The sequence below is a fragment of the Lissotriton helveticus genome, chromosome 5_1 (assembly GCF_964261635.1).
Source record: "Lissotriton helveticus chromosome 5_1, aLisHel1.1, whole genome shotgun sequence".
NCBI lineage: Eukaryota > Metazoa > Chordata > Amphibia > Caudata > Salamandridae > Lissotriton > Lissotriton helveticus.
Genome location: NC_136065.1, coordinates 2890336 through 2907203, shown reverse-complemented (window position 1 = coordinate 2907203; position 16868 = coordinate 2890336). Strand labels below are relative to the sequence as shown.

At 47.1% G+C, this 16868-nt stretch overlaps 1 protein-coding gene across 1 annotated transcript in view; it reads left to right on the top strand.

Moving 5' to 3' along the window:
- Positions 1 to 16868, top strand: part of LOC144752882 (antigen peptide transporter 2-like) — a 104774-nt gene that overhangs the window by 46117 nt on the left and 41789 nt on the right. The window contains exons 6-8 of the mRNA XM_078640710.1: positions 5872 to 6000; positions 9297 to 9479; positions 13837 to 14010. Coding sequence (XP_078496836.1) covers positions 5872 to 6000; positions 9297 to 9479; positions 13837 to 14010 — 486 coding nt within the window. The remainder of the gene's footprint in view (positions 1 to 5871; positions 6001 to 9296; positions 9480 to 13836; positions 14011 to 16868) is intronic.

The following is a 16868-nucleotide window of genomic DNA, read 5'->3' as shown; positions in this document are numbered from 1 at the left end:
TGATGCACAGCAAAAGACGATCTGTACCGATAAATACGCTCCGGGGACTGGCTCCTGAGATCGATCAACAAACTCCACACAAGGACCGGCTGACCTGGATCTCCTGCAACCCATAAGCATGACCGCTCCGGTCCTCTTTCAAAGCCAAGCAGATGTTTCCTTGCCGGTTGATGAAGGGTGGGTTTTGCTGCACATGCAGGTGGGACAGATAGGTTATTGCAGACAGCACGCAAGAAACACATACATCAAGGGAGGCCCCTAGAAGCCGATAATACAATACTTTCTTCTCAGAGTGGCAGATGGTGAAGACCTTCACTCAATCTGTGTTTTATATTCGCAAACTCATGCTTCGTAAATGTTAATTTCCCTCACTGAGCTTTAAAAGTCAGAATAGATCATAAACTGACTTTGGAGACACACGCCAATACCACGGCGGGGTCCTGCTATTACATTTTAGGCCTCCTGCGCAGGATATTCCCCCTCTTGCCCATTTCTACTAAGAAAACTCTGATGCAGGCCTTGGTACTTAGCAGGATTGACTATTGTAATGCCCTTTTGTTCTCAGCTAATACGGCAGCCATAAAGAAACTACAGGTTGTCCAGAATACCGCCGCCCGCCTTACGGTCGACGCTCCGGCTAGAACACCCTCTGCTCCTAACTTAAATCAACTACATTGGCTCCCTATTATCAAAAGAATTAAGTTCAAAATAGGGTGCATCATTCATAAAGCTCTTAGAGGGCAAGGGCCTATGTACCTGACCCGCAAATTGACCCCCTATTGTCCCACGCGCTTACTCCGATCTAGTTCTGATCTGCTGATCACAACTCCCAGGATCAAAAAAGCACGCAGTGGAGCTAAGGCCTTCTCTTTCCAGGCCCCGATGTTTTGGAGTAACTTGCCGATACATTTAAGAGCTTGCCCAAATCTGACCCATTTTAGAAAAATGCTAAAAACTTATCTCTTTTAATCATATTCAGGTCCTGTTACAATGTTCAGTCCAAGCGCCGAGATACCCTCATGGGTGATTCAGCGCTATACAAACCAATAAACATAAACATTAACATAAACATATCTTCACATACTCACTCTTGGTGGATCATAATGTCCCTCACTGAGCTTTATCTTCACATACTCATGCTGTCTGGATCTTAATGTCCCTCACTGAGCTTTATCTTCACAAACTCACTCTCCGTGGATCTAAATGTCCCTTACTGAGCTTTATATTCACAAACCCACTCTCTGTGGATCTTAATGTCCCTCAGTGAGCTTTATATTCACAAACTCACTCTCGGTGGAGCTTAATGTCCCTCATTGAGCTTTATATTCACAAACTCACTCTCCGTGGATCTAAATGTCCCTTACTGAGCTTTATATTCACAAACTCACTCTCTGTGGATCTTAATGTCCCTCAGTGAGCTTTATATTCACAAACTCACTCTCCGTGGAGCTTAATGTCCCTCATTGAGCTTTATCTTCACAAACCTACGCTCCGTGGATGTTAATATCCCTCACTGAGCTTTATATTCACATGCCCACTCTCCGTGGATCTTAATATCACTCACTGAGCTTTATATTCACATGCCCACTCTCCGTGGATCTTAATATCACTCACTGAGCTTTATCTTCACATACTCACTCTCGGTGGGTCTTAATGTCCCTCACTGGGCTTTATTTTCACATGCTCACGCTCCGTGGATCTTAATGTCCCTCATTGAGCGTTATCTTCACAAACTCACTCTCCGTGGATCATAATGTCCCTCACTGAGCTTTATATTCACAAGCTCACTCTCCGTGGATCTTAATGTCCCCCACTGAGCATTAGCTTTACAAACTCACTCTTGATGGATCTTAATGTCCCTCACTGAGCTTTATCTTCACAAACTCACTCTTGGTGGATCTTAATGTCCCTCACTGAGCTTTATCTTCACAAACTCACTCTTGGTGGATCTTAATGTCCCCCACTGAGCATTATCTTTACAAACTCACACTCTGTGGATCTTAATGTCCCACACTGAGCTGTATCTTTACAAACTCACACTCTGTGGATCTTAATGTCCCCCACTGAGCTTTATCGTCACAAACTCACTCTTGGTGGATCTTAATGTCCCCCACTGAGCATTATCTTTACAAACTCACACTCTGTGGATCTTAATGTCCCACACTGAGCTGTATCTTCACAAACTCACACTCTGTGGATCTTAATGTCCCACACTGAGCTGTATCTTCACAAACTCACACTCTGTGGATCTTAATGTCCCCCACTGAGCTTTATCTTCACAAACTCACACTCTGTGGATCTTAATGTCCCCCACTGAGCATTATCTTTACAAACTCACACTCTGTGGATCTTAATGTCCCACACTGAGCTGTATCTTTACAAACTCACTCTCTGTGGATCTTAATGTCCCTCACTGAGCTTTATCTTCACAAACTCACTCTCTGTGGATCTTAATGTCCCCCACTGAGCATTATCTTTACAAACTCACTCTTGGTGGATCTTAATGTCCCACACTGAGCTGTATCTTTACAAACTCACTCTCTGTGGATCTTAATGTCCCTCACTGAGCTTTATCTTCACAAACTCACTCTCGGTAGATCGTAATGTCCATCACTGTGCTTTATCTTTACAAACTCACTCTCTGTGGATCTTAATGTCCCCCACTGACTCACTCTCTGTGGATCTTAATGTCCCTCACTGAGCTGTATCTTTACAAACTCACACTCTGTGGATCTTAATGTCCCCCACTGAGCTTTATCGTCACAAACTCACTCTTGGTGGATCTTAATGTCCCCCACTGAGCATTATCTTTACAAACTCACACTCTGTGGATCTTAATGTCCCACACTGAGCTGTATCTTCACAAACTCACACTCTGTGGATCTTAATGTCCCACACTGAGCTGTATCTTCACAAACTCACACTCTGTGGATCTTAATGTCCCCCACTGAGCTTTATCTTCACAAACTCACTCTTGGTGGATCTTAATGTCCCCCACTGAGCATTATCTTTACAAACTCACACTCTGTGGATCTTAATGTCCCACACTGAGCTGTATCTTTACAAACTCACTCTCTGTGGATCTTAATGTCCCTCACTGAGCTTTATCTTCACAAACTCACTCTTGGTGGATCTTAATGTCCCCCACTGAGCATTATCTTTACAAACTCACACTCTGTGGATCTTAATGTCCCACACTGAGCTGTATCTTTACAAACTCACTCTCTGTGGATCTTAATGTCCCTCACTGAGCTTTATCTTCACAAACTCACTCTCGGTAGATCGTAATGTCCATCACTGTGCTTTATCTTTACAAACTCACTCTCTGTGGATCTTAATGTCCCCCACTGACTCACTCTCTGTGGATCTTAATGTCCCTCACTGAGCTTTTACTTCACAAACTCACTCTCCGTGGATCTTAATGTCCCTCACTAAGCTTTATCTTCACAAACTCACTCTTGGTGGATCTTAATGTCCCTCACTGAGCTTTATCTTCATATACCCGTGCTCCATGGATACTAATGTCCCTCATTGAGCTTTATCTTCACAAACTCACTCTTGGTGGATCTTAATGTCCCTCACTAAGCTTTATATTCACATACTCACTCTTGGTGGATCTTAATGTCCCTCACTGAGCTTTATCTTCACATACCCATGCTCCGTGGAACTTTCCACATGACACTGCAGACACCTTTGCCCAGTATCACATTACCTTTATCAGACACCACCATCGCAAATAACAGAAATCTGACACACTACTTGAACTGCTATTTCCTGGCCACAGTTTCGACGAAAGACAAACTCCAATATAAAAACCCTATTGACCACCAATGAATAACGGAGGCCTTACAGCAACTGGCCTCCGGCAAGACCCTGAGGCAGGATCGCTTCCCTATGGAATTTTATACATGCCTCAATACATCTCTAGCTCAGTCACTCCTTGGTAGCTTTGATGCGCTAAATGCACAGGGTGCCTTTCCTTCAGAGATGTTCAAATCTACCCAAACTACATAGACCAAGGAATGTTGAGAATCATACCAACCAATCTCATTCATTAACTCTGAACTGGAAATCTTGGCCAAGGTATTAGTGACCCGAGTCAGAGGCATAATTACTAACTTAATACATCCTGATCAGAGCGATTTTATCCCTCATCGGGCCACTAGGCATAAAAGAAGGCGGGCTGCTTATGCTATGGCTTAGGGGCACCCTTAAAAGCCTCCTAGCGGTACCGTTAATCGACTCTGATAAAGCTTTCGACGATGTATCATGGAAATGTCTATTTGATCTCCTTCATTATATTGGCTTTGGACCACCTTCCTGGCTTACACTTGTTCTGCACCTGATGGACATGTAGGCAGTATCCAACTTAAGAGAGTTGTGAAACGGGGGTTCTCTTTGTCGCCCCTATTCTTCTATCGTAATAGAACCCCTGGAGCAAGCAGCGATGCAGGTGCTGATGGAGTTTGGTACACTCTCGGGTCTTCAAACCAACTTGAGTAAGACTAGACCATCATGGCCATCAGGATACCTATCATTCATGGGCAGAGCATATAGGGTTGAGGATTACAACACACAGTATTAAATATCGGGGGGTACATCGTACATACATAAAGGATGCAGTGCAATTATGGGCCTCCCTACCACCCGTCTATACTTGGAAAAGTGGCTCTTTTGATATGATTACTCTCCTGAAAGTACTTTATGCACTACAGAACTACCCTTTTCCCTTCCATGATGATTTTTACCTACGCTCGCAGCATGTCTTTGGTCCTTTCATTGAGATGGGAACCTCCGGTAAGTGTCACTGTCCAAATGCTAGAACTCCATCTATGATGGGGAAAGGCCTATGATATATTCTATTACATGTAATATATTCTTTTACAAAGTCCCTTGTCTGACAATTTTCAATCATTATCAGCATAGGTGGGCACGAGGACTGGTCCTGCATACCCAGTGAGACTATGGTTTATGGGAGAGGAATCTCCAATATAATTCCTGCATGTGAAGCCACCCGGGCGGAAATCCCGTCTGCGACGAGGGTGGCCCTTGAGGTCTCGAAGACCTCTAATAAATGAATCGGTGGTATGGAGGCTGGCGGGCCAGAACCCTCTATGGACTGGTAATACTCTCCCAGATGTCACAGCACTTGAGGGTTTTGGAGGAGAGGATCGTCTGGAAATCTATCTACTAGAAAATGTGGCCCCCACAGGTGCCCTGAGACCTTTGCTTGAGTTGCAAGATGAATTTGGTTGACGGCACACACAATTCCATCAATATCTCCAAGCTGACCATGTTTGAACTCTCTGGTAGGGGAAAAGTATCCGCTCTATACCGTGCATTGATCATAAACTCTTCAGACACCGCTCCGAAACTCCGAGAGACATGGGAGGATGCTACAGGTCATCTAGATGAAGACAAATGGATATCAGTGTTAATGCCCCCCAGAAAGACAGCCATGTCTAATGCATAGCGACTTATCCGGCCTAAGTATCTTCATCGAGTTGACGCAACGCCGACTAGACCTTGGCCAAGGCCACAGGGACCGGGACCAGGATGTCTCAGATGTCAGTCCTCAGTGGGTGACATTTTACAAACTTTCTGATCCTGTCCGGTTCTCAGGCCCTTCTGCTAGAGCATAGCTTGCTCATTTTGTCAAGTACTCCGAGATCCCTCAATAAATACCTAGATAATAAAAATGTAATTGAACCAAGCTGCCAAACAATGTGTTACAGGTAAGTAGCTTATTCGCAGTTCTCTGTATCTCTGGGAGCCTCTGATCCATCAACACTGGTGGGTGTTTTCTGATGTCTGTGGCGGGGTGCATTGATACAAGATGAGAGAGCTTGTCACTGTTTTGTCTCCGTGCAGCTGGCCGTGCTCGCGGTGCATGTGGCGATGCTGTACTTTGGGCAGCACCTGGTCCAGAGTGGTAGAATAAGCAGTGGGCGTCTCGTCTCGTTCATCCTATTTCAGATGGAGGCTGGAGATCACATAAGGGTAAGGGTCACCCTTGCGAACCGTTACTACTAAATGTAGGTATTTGTGCTTCAAATACTAATGTGTCCTGAGTAAAATGATACCTCACTTGTGTGGGTGGGGCAAGGGGCTGTGACTGGGAAGAGCCCAAAACATAGGAAATAATGGAATAGCACAGAGAATTCTAAGCACTACATTATTTTAAAAATACGTTTTTCGCCGATTCTGTAATGGACACCCACACAAGTGAGGTATCATTTTACTCGGGACACTAAGGAGAACGCTGTGGGGTAGGAAATTTGTGCCACCACAGTTATTCCACACAAAAATATGTGACAAATGTGTTTTTTTACAGCTAAATTTGAAGTTTGCATGGCATTCTGGGTAGGAAAACGTTGGGGGATCCATGCAAGCCATACCTCCTTGGACTCCCCCAGGTGACTAGTTTTCAGAAATGTTTGGGTTTGGTAGTTTCCCAAGATGACTGCCGAACCCGTTGCCAAAACACCAGGTGCCCCCTCCGCCCCCCCACAAAACCAGGTAGTTTTGTTTTAGGTCATTTTGAAGTTTCCACAGTACGATTTTGGCCATTTCCTGTGGCAGCCACTATGCCTACCCACACAAGTGAGGTACCATTTTTATCGGGAGACCTGGGGGAACGCTGGGTGGGAGGAAATTTGTGGATCCACGCAGATTCCAGAAATTTTCCACAAAAATTTGACAAAAAAAGTGATTTTCTCGGGTAAATTTGAGGTTTGCAGGGGATTTTGGGTAGGAGAATGTTGGGGGACCCACGCAAGCCATACCTCGCTGGACTCCCCTGGGTGTCTAGTTTCCAGAAATGTGTAGGTTTGGTAGGTTTCCCTCGATGGCTGCCGAGCCCCGGGCCAAAAACAAATGGGACCCCCCTTGCAAAACCAGGTTGGTTTGCGATAGGTAATTTTGATGTCGCCTCAATAGGTTTTGGGCCCTTGACTGTCGCAGGTACTTGACCCACCCGCGCAAGTAAGGCACCATTTTTCTCAAAAGACATTGGGGAGCGACGGGTGGTTGAATTTTGTAGATCCACGCAGATTCCAGAACTTTCCTCCGCAGAAATGTAAGGAAAATGGGTTTTTTCTACAAATTTTTAGGTTTGCAAGGGATTCTGGGTAACAGAACCTGGTGAGAGGCAGTCAAGTCACCCCATCCTGGATTCCCCTGGGTGCCTAGCTTTCAAAAATGTATCGGTTTGCTAGGTTTCGATAGGAGCCGGCAGAGCGAGGGTTCAAAAACTACAGCTAGGTACTTTACAAAAAAAAGGGTAATTTTTCACTGTGAAAATGTGATGTGTCCAAGTTGCGTTTTGGGCCGTTTCCTGTCGCGGGCACGAGGCCTACCCACACAAGTGAGGTACCATTTTTCTCTGAAGACTTTGGGGAATGTGGGGTGGGTGGAATTTTGTTGATCCACGCAGAATCCAGAACTTTCCACCAGAGAAATGTGAGGAACAAGTGTGTTTTGGGACAAATTGTTAGATTTGCAAGGGATTCTGGGTAACAGAACCTGGTGAGAACCAGTCAAGTCACCCCATCCTGGATTTCCCTGGGTGTCTAGTTTTTAAAAATTTATAGGTTTGCTAGGTTTCCCTAGGTGCTGGCAGAGCTAGGGTTAAAAAACTACAGCTAGGTACTTTGCAAAAAAGGGTTATTTTTTACAGCGAAAATGTGGTGTGTCCAGGTTGCGGTTTGGGCCATTTAGTGTCGCGGGCACAAGGCCTACCCACACAATTGAGGTGCTATTTCTCTCGGAAGACTTTGGGGAACGCGGGGTGGGTGAAATGTCGTGGACCTGCGCTGATTCCAGAACTTTCCACCAGAGAAATGTGAGGAACAAGTGTGTTTTGGGACAAATTGTTAGGTTTGCAAGAGATTTTGGGTAACAGAACCTAGTGAGAGTCAATCAAGTCACCCCATCCTGGATTCCCCTAGGTGTCTAGTTTTCAAAAATGTGTAGGTTTGCTATGTTTCCCTAGGTGCCGGCAGAGCTAGGGTTACAAAAACTACAGCTAGGCACTTTGCAAAAAAAGGGTTGTTTTTCATTGTGAAAATGTGGTGTGTTCACGTTGCGTTTTGTGCCATTTTCTATCGTGGGCACTAGACCTATACATTCAAGTCAGGTACCATTTTTTTGGGAGACTTGGGGTAACACAGAATAGTAGAGCAGCTTTTATTAGCTATTGACTTTCGATGCATTTCTTCCTTCCAAATGAAAGACAATGTGTAAAAAATAAGTCATTTTCACATAATGACCTATAATTTTCATGCTAGTATGGGTACTCCCAATTTTGGAAATGTGCAAATATCTACTGTTCCTAAACTCTATATTTTGTTCCCGTTTCAGAAATACATAGGTGTCTTTCATACCGATTTTTCCATGTATACATTTTGCCAAAATAATTGCTGTATACCCGGTACAAAATAAAAAAAACATTGCAAGACACTGCTCAGTTATTGGCTCTGCGTTCATCGGATTCTTTGTGAACCCTCAAGTCTTATATATCTCCACAACCAGAAAGGTCAAGCGAATTTAACAGTATATTGATTTCAAACAGCTGTCATATTTAGATAAAGTTTTAAAGGTGAAAACGTTTACACAAATAGCTGTTTATTTCAACTAATTTTCCATTTTTCCTATATTTAACTTTTAGTTTCTGTAATGAAACCTTGAAGGATGTACACAAATGACCCCTTGCTGAATTCAGAATTTTGTCTACTTTTCTAAAATGTATAGCTTTCATACCCATTTCTACCATTAACTGGAAGGAGGTTGAAAGCACAAAAACATAGCAAAAATAGGCTATGTCCCAGAAAAACGCCAAAACTGTGTAAAGATGTTTGTTTTTCTGACGAGAGTCTGCTTGTCCCATAAAGCTGGGAAGATGGTGATTTCAGCACCACAACCCTTTTTTGATACCATTTGCAGGGGAAAACGAGATGCTTTCATCTGTAGCCCTTTTTCCCATTTATACCCCCAAAAACTAGATTTAGTTGTAGTTTGGTTAATTTCTGAGTTCCCTCCAGGGGGATCTGCAAACCCTGGGTACCTTTAGAATCCCCATGATGTTGGAAAAAAGGACGCAAATTTGGCGTGGAAACCTTATGTGGTAAAAAAATTACAGGGGCCTAAGCGCGAACTACCTCAAATAGCCAAAAAAGGCTTGACACTGTGGGAAAAGCCCTAGCAGCGAAGGGTTTAAGGGAGGTCAGACAATGTTTACCGGGTGAGTTCACTTCCATCTGGAAAGGGATAACCTTCTCTCCTTCACCTCCCTGCAGTCCATGGTGCACATGTACAGCCAGATGATCCTGTCCGTAGGGGCAGCGGAGAAGGTGTTCCAGTACATGGACCGAACTCCTGGGGTGTCCACTGGGGGTCACCTGAAGCCCGACACCCTACAGGGCCACATCCGGTTCAACAAGGTGACGTTTTCTTACCCCACCCGGAAGGACGTGCTCAAGGTGAGTGAGTGTGGTAAGGACACGTCTGTCCCTCTCATAGAATGGGGAGAGGATGTGGTCTGACGGCTGGACTGCCGACCTTGGAGCTGGGAAACCAAGGTTCGAACCTTGGGTCGACTCCACATCCAGTGAATCTGGACAAATCACTTAATCTCCCCGTGCCAACCACAAAAAAAAATCAATGTGTCCATGCGTAACGTAACCAGTGCTCATGTAAAGCGCTCCAATACCTCGAGTTTGCACTCGCAAAAAAAGAAACCGTTTAAGAGGGCCAGGCTATGCCACGCCCATACACGGAGTAAGAACTCAGGAAAATCTTGGGTGAGCCCCTGATGTCAGAGGGTCACAAAAAGGACCCTTTGACTTTCATCCCTGGCTTCGCCTCCACGCACACTGTGGCGGGGACCTGAGCGCATCAGTGGGATTATGTTGTAGCACCTGGTGGCTCGCCCCCAATGAAAGAGAAATAAAACGCACAAAAAAACTAGTTTGAGGTTACATAGACCAACCTTACCTGCTTCAGCAATCCAGAACTTAAGCCAGCCCAGTGCTCCTGTGTCCCCGCCTCTAAACCCATGTACCTCAGTGTTCCAGTGTCCCTGCCTCTAAACCCATGTACCCCGCTGTTCCTGTGTCCCCGCCTCTAAACCCATGTACCCCAGTGTTCCTGTGTCCCTGCCTCTAAACCCATGTACCCCGCTGTTCCTGTGTCCATGCCTCTAAACCCATGTACCCCACTGTTCCTGTGTCCTTGCCTCTAAACCCATGTACCCCGCTGTTCCTGTGTCCCTGCCTCTAAACCCATGTACCCCGCTGTTCCTGTGTCCATGCCTCTAAACCCATGTACCCCAGTGTTCCTGTGTCCCTGCCTCTAAACCCATGTACCTCAGTGTTCCAGTGTCCCTGCCTCTAAACCCATGTACCCCGCTGTTCCTGTGTCCCTGCCTCTAAACCCATGTACCCCTGTGTTCCTTTGTCCCTGCCTCTAACCCATGTACCCCAGTGTTCCTGTGTCCCTGCCTCTAACCCATGTACCCCGCTGCTCCTGTGTCCCCGCCTCTAAACCCATGTACCTCAGTGTTCCAGTGTCCCTGCCTCTAAACCAATGTACCTCGGTGTTCCTGTGTCCCATGCCTCTAAACCCATGTACCCCAGTGCTCCTGTGTCCCCGCCTCTAAACCCATGTACCCCAGTGTTCCTGTGTCCCTGCCTCTAAACCCATGTATCCCAGTGTTCCTGTGTCCCTGCCTCTAAACCCATGTACCCCACTGTTCCTGTGTCCCCGCCTCTAAACCCATGTACCCCAGTGTTCCTGTGTCCCTGCCTCTAAACCCATGCACCCCAGTGTTCCTGTGTCACCCACCTCTAAACCCATGTACCCCAGTGTTCCTGTGTCCCTGCCTCTAAACCCATGCACCCCAGTGTTCCTGTGTCACCCACCTCTAAACCCATGTACCCCGCTGTTCCTGTGTGCCTGCCTCTAAACCCATGTACCCCAGTGTTCCTGTGTCCCCGCCTTTAAACCCATGTACCCCAGTGTTCCTGTGTCCCCGCCTCTAAACCCATGTACCCCAGTGTCCCTGTGTCCCTGCCTCTAAACCCATGCACCCCAGTGTTCCTGTGTCACCCACCTCTAAACCCATGTACCCTAGTGTTCCTGTGTCCCTGCCTCTAAACCCATGCACCCCAGTGTTCCTGTGTCACCCACCTCTAAACCCATGTACCCCGCTGTTCCTGTTTGCCTGCCTCTAAACCCATGTAACTCAGTGCTCCTGTGTCCCCGCCTCTAAAACCATGTACCCCGCTGTTCCTGTGTCCCTGCCTCTAAACCCATGCACTCCAGGGTTCCTGTGTCACCCACCTCTAAACCCATGTACCCCAGTGTTCCTGTGTCCCCTGCCTCTAAACCCATGTACCCCAGTGTTCCTGTGTCCATGCCTCTAAAACCATGTACCCCGCTGTTCCTGTGTCCCTGCCTCTAAACCCATGTACCCCAGTGTTCCTGTGTCCCCGCCTTTAAACCCATGTACCCAAGTGTTCCTGTGTCCCCGCCTCTAAACCCATGTACCCCAGTGTCCCTGTGTCCCTGCCTCTAAACCCATGCACCCCAGGGTTCCTGTGTCACCCACCTCTAAACCCATGTACCCCAGTGTTCCTGTGTCCCTGCCTCTAAACCCATGTACCCCAGTGTTCCTGTGTCCCTGCCTCTAAACCCATGCACCCCAGTGTTCCTGTGTCACCCACCTCTAAACCCATGTACCCCAGTGTTCCTGTGTCCCTGCCTCTAAACCCATGCACCCCAGTGTTCCTGTGTCACCCACCTCTAAACCCATGTACCCCGCTGTTCCTGTGTGCCTGCCTCTAAACCCATGTAACTCAGTGTTCCTGTGTCCATGCCTCTAAAACCATGTACCCCGCTGTTCCTGTGTCCCTGCCTCTAAACCCATGTACCCCAGTGTTCCTGTGTCCCCGCCTTTAAACCCATGTACCCCAGTGTTCCTGTGTCCCCGCCTCTAAACCCATGTACCCCAGTGTCCCTGTGTCCCTGCCTCTAAACCCATGTACCCCAGTGTTCCTGTGTCACCCACCTCTAAACCCATGTGCCCCAGTGTTCCTGTGTCCCTGCCTCTAAACCCATGCACCCCAGTGTTCCTGTGTCACCCACCTCTAAACCCATGCACCCCAGTGTTCCTGTGTCACCCACCTCTAAACCCATGTACCCCGCTGTTCCTGTGTGCCTGCCTCTAAACCCATGTAACTCAGTGCTCCTGTGTCCCCGCCTCTAAAACCATGTACCCCGCTGTTCCTGTGTCCCTGCCTCTAAACCCATGTACCCCAGTGTTCCTGTGTCCCTGCCTCTAAACCCATGTACCCCAGTGTTCCTATGTCCCTGCCTCTAAACCCATGTACCCCAGTGTTCCTGTGTCCCCGCCTCTAAACCCATGTACCCCAGTGTTACTATGTCCCCGCCTCTAAAACCATGTACCCCTGTGTTCCTGTGTCCCTGCCTCTAAACCCATGTACCCCAGTGTTCCTGTGTCACCGCCCCTAAACCCATGCACCCCAGTGTTCCTGTGTCTCCGCCTCTAAACCCATGCACCGAGGCTACGCTGCAGCACCGAGAGGAGCCAGGGTATTCTTGCATTTTTAAACATTTGAAGCTGTCATATACTAGTACTCTAGCCAAACTGAGAGAATGAAAGTCCTATTCTCTTTCACAGAGATATAAATGCCTGGACAACGCAGAGACTAGGCCTCATTAGAAGTGCAGCGTCAACCCTGTCATTGCCTCATCGGGGTTACACAGCTCCAGTGTGTTTTCGCCCGGACACCTCAGCTGCTGAAGGCCTCTGACATGTCTCACTCTGGGAGAAATGAGGCATTGGAGGACGAATGAAGCCTGGCCACTTCTGGTTTCCATGATTACCAGTATTTAATGTATAGAATAATCTTACTTATAGCTAGGAACAGACTGGCCATTCAGAGTTTCATCTGATATGCTTTCTTGTTTCTGACCTCACACCCACTTCTGTGTGAATATTGACTGTTCAGACCTAAGAGTCAACAACAAAAATTGGGGGCCAAATTCATCAAGGTTTTGCGTTGACCTTCCACCACTCTAGGGGGCCGAGGGGTGACGCAAAACCCAAGTGGGATTTATCAAGCCAGGCCGACCACTAGGAGTCAATCTGGGAAGGACGCCGTGCGTGGCCCTGCATGGCTCGACACATCTAGAGTGACACAGCGCGAGTCACTGCGTTGCATTACTGTGCCCTTGGGGGGGGGGGGCATCCTATGGGTGGAACATGGGTGTTCCCACGCGTCCACCCTTGGATTTTTGTGCATTCCCAGATTTACCATTAGTAACAGAACTGGGAATGCATCTATATGCTATACTTCCCCAGGTGAGGCATAAAAGAGAGAAATGTCTTTATTTCTCCTCGTTGTTTCCTATTTCTACTTGTGCCGTGTTATGCAGCACATACAGAAAGGAAAATGCCTGTCAGGATTGTTTTGTGCAGGAAGATCTCCCTTCCTGAACCCAAAAACAAATCCTGCCTACAATGCAGGCCCCTTTGCACCCTAGTGCAAGGGTGTCTGTGTTGGTACGAGGCAGCCAAAAGTCCGCCAGCTCAGAAGATGAGGTTGCGGGAGGAGCCGTATATTGGTCCAACCCCCAAGTAATTCTGGAAGCGCCAATTTCTGTAAATGTTTGAGATTGTTGTAAACCTGATGCTGACCTGCAGGTCTCATGAAGTACTGAAACGGCTCATATGTAGACTCAGAAGTTTAGTGTCGCAGGGATCCAGATCTGTCCTCCGTGTTACTGGCTGATTCTGTCCATCTCTCTTTTTAGGACGTCTCTTTTGATCTGAAGCCTGGTAAAATGACAGCCCTGGTGGGACCTTCAGGCGGAGGAAAGACCACATGCGTGTCTCTACTGCAGCGATTCTACGAGCCACAGGCTGGGGAGATCCTGCTGGACGGACGACCCATTGAGCAGTACGACCACAAGTATCTCCATTCAAAGGTAACAACTTGGATGTATCTTGTGCAGGAGCACGTTTATCCTCAGGTGGTTTCAAGGGTTGAAGGAGGAGAAACCTTAACTAGACCATCCCAGCCGGTGCCTGTAAAGGAACCAGGCCGGGGCTGGCCAGCATATGTCCTATCAGGAACCAAGGCTTCATGGGGTCAGTCTGCGTCTGTAAAGAATCGATCTAGACCATCCCAGCCGGTGCCTGTAAAGGAACCAGGCATGGGCTGGCCAGCATATGTCCTATCAGGAGCCAAGGCTTCAAAGGGATCAGTCGGTGCCTGTACTGAACCTGACCCAGACAGATCAAGGCTTACTTCCGCATCACGGCCACACTTGAAGCTAATATACTTCGCTTCCCATTAGAACCACCTTCTTTCTAACCACTGGAAACATTAATACCAGCCAGACATCTAGAAAGTTGGTGACAACCCTCTACATGACTACTCAGACTGATGCCCCATAAGAGCCATGAACTCTAAGGTGAAATAGGACAGTGCTCTACTTATGCAATAAAATGACAAGGAATGGGGATTCTGCTAAATGCAAACGGCTCGCCCAACATCTAGCCGTAGACTCCGCACAATCCATTTCAAATATTTGCATATGGTGCGAGTCTATGCAAAATGAGATTACAGAGTTAGGGGGTGCCAGTGCCAGCCCTTTTATTTGCAGACGACACTATTTTATTATCCCAAACCCCCAAAGTGCTTGCAATGCTTAATACATTCTTTTGGTGCTTATTGTGACTCTAAAGGCCTAGAAATAAATTCTAGCAACACAAAATATATGTCAGTTAACCCACATAAATCTTTTAAGAAGAACATAACTGTCAAATTTCAGAAGCTAGAATATGTGCAGAATTTTAATTAACTAGGCATAACACTGGATACCAAAATGACCTGGCAACTGCAACTGCAGAAACGTAAGACCATTCTGCTTCAAAACTCTCTACCAATATTAAAAACATGGGAATAGTATTACTAAGGCAGTATCCCCTGCACTCGAGGTATATAAATATAGGGCACAATCGGCATCCCTTTATGGGGCTGAATTTTGGGGGCCTTCATGTAGGAATACATTTGTTGGAGAAGAAAATACGTTTTTAGGTAGTTGTTACGTCTCCCTGTGGACACACCTGTAATTCCTATCGTTATGGACTTAATTACTAAGGGGCAGATCTACAAGAAAGTGCCAGAGTGTGGCACCGCAAGCACATTGACTGCACCACGCTGCGGCACTTTCAGGCTCTCCCCGGTGTGGAAAAGTAAATTTTACCATGTTGTATGTGCCTACGTGTTTCCCACTCTATGTTATATGTGCATGATCGATATGCATATGTATTCCCTATGATCGATTAAAGACGCAATTATAGTTGTGTCCAACTCTAGTATGCCAGTTTCCAGTTCTCGTGAAAGCAACGAGTATTAGGCCTATGTTGCCATGTTTCACAGTGTGCACGTTAATTCACCGCATTGTCCCCGTTCCTAGGCCTCAAAAGGGCCCGGACACCAGATTCAAGCTCCAGTCTCCTGAACCCTCTCCGAGGAGCGATGCAGCCCCCACCTGCATCCCTGACCCTTCGCTTACTTCCTGCCGCACAGTGCCCGGCCCGGCCTGGCTCTGCCTGCCTGTCTGCCAAGAGTATGTTATGCTTCTAGTTATCAGTTCAGCCCTCCTTCTCTGCATTCCTAAGCTACTGAATCGCATCAATAGTTTCAGCCAGGGTCTAGCCTTTCTGTCTCCATGCAAGAGAAATACTGTATTAATATTCATAGAATATTCCTCGCACACGCAATACATGTAGAATAATGCATGCACCAGTCTTAGTGTCAAGTAGCCTTTGCCCTGATAACTTTTGGATTCTATCAACATGTACTCCAAACACAAGATACCAGATATGCCATAGGTACATGTCGTCCTGACACCGTAGACTTTAGTCTCCTCTTCTAGTGCAGAAGTCATAGCCCCCAGTTCTCCCTGGTAACACGTCATTGCCCGTTTGCGCGCACCACTAGGTTAAAGGTCCCAGCTGCTCTCAGGTAGCCCCCTCCATGTTTCCGCCCATTCATGACATCTCTATGACGTTTCACATCACATGTCTATGTATACGCCCTGTACACGCCTTCTTGTTACACCCATTTTGTCTTATCTTTCGCGACTGCTACGAGTTACGCCTACTGCTACGCCTACTGTATGTAATGTAATGTAATGTATTATACTATATAAATGCTGCACTGTCGATTAGGCATGGCAGCTGCCACCCATTCTATTTCCGTGCAGGCTATCCCGTTCCTGTCCCTTCCCTTATGCCTGATTAAAGCCTGTTAGACTCAGATACCTCGAATCCTGTCTCTTATTTATTGAGCTATCTGTTTTATTCAATGTATTCAAAAATAGTACCGGTAATTAATTATTTATTTACCACATAATGGCGCCCGAACAGGGACTTGCCCTTTCCCCACGCGCCGGCGAAGCCACGCAGGCCCCCTGACCCTCTGCAGCCGTGACGGAACCATACCGTGCACGTGCAGATATTTCTGCTTCAAGTATCCCTCAGGCCCATGGAGGAGACGGAGGTTGCGGTCCAGCATCCAGACGAACGCGGCGAGCGAGTCCCGACCAGAGCCCAAGCCGAGAGTACAAGGTCCGAGGTATCCGGAGGCCCACCTGTAACTGAAGTCCGAAGTTCGTAGTCCGACGTCGTAGCAGTCCAGTCCAGTCCGAGGCCTTCCGTTCTTGCTGCCCGGTGAGTACCGTTGCTGGGGTAGTATCTAGACAGGGTCAATTAATTTGTCTCTGGTCCAGTGGGTTTGGGTACACAGATTCAGTCCGAAGTGTTCACCTAGGTG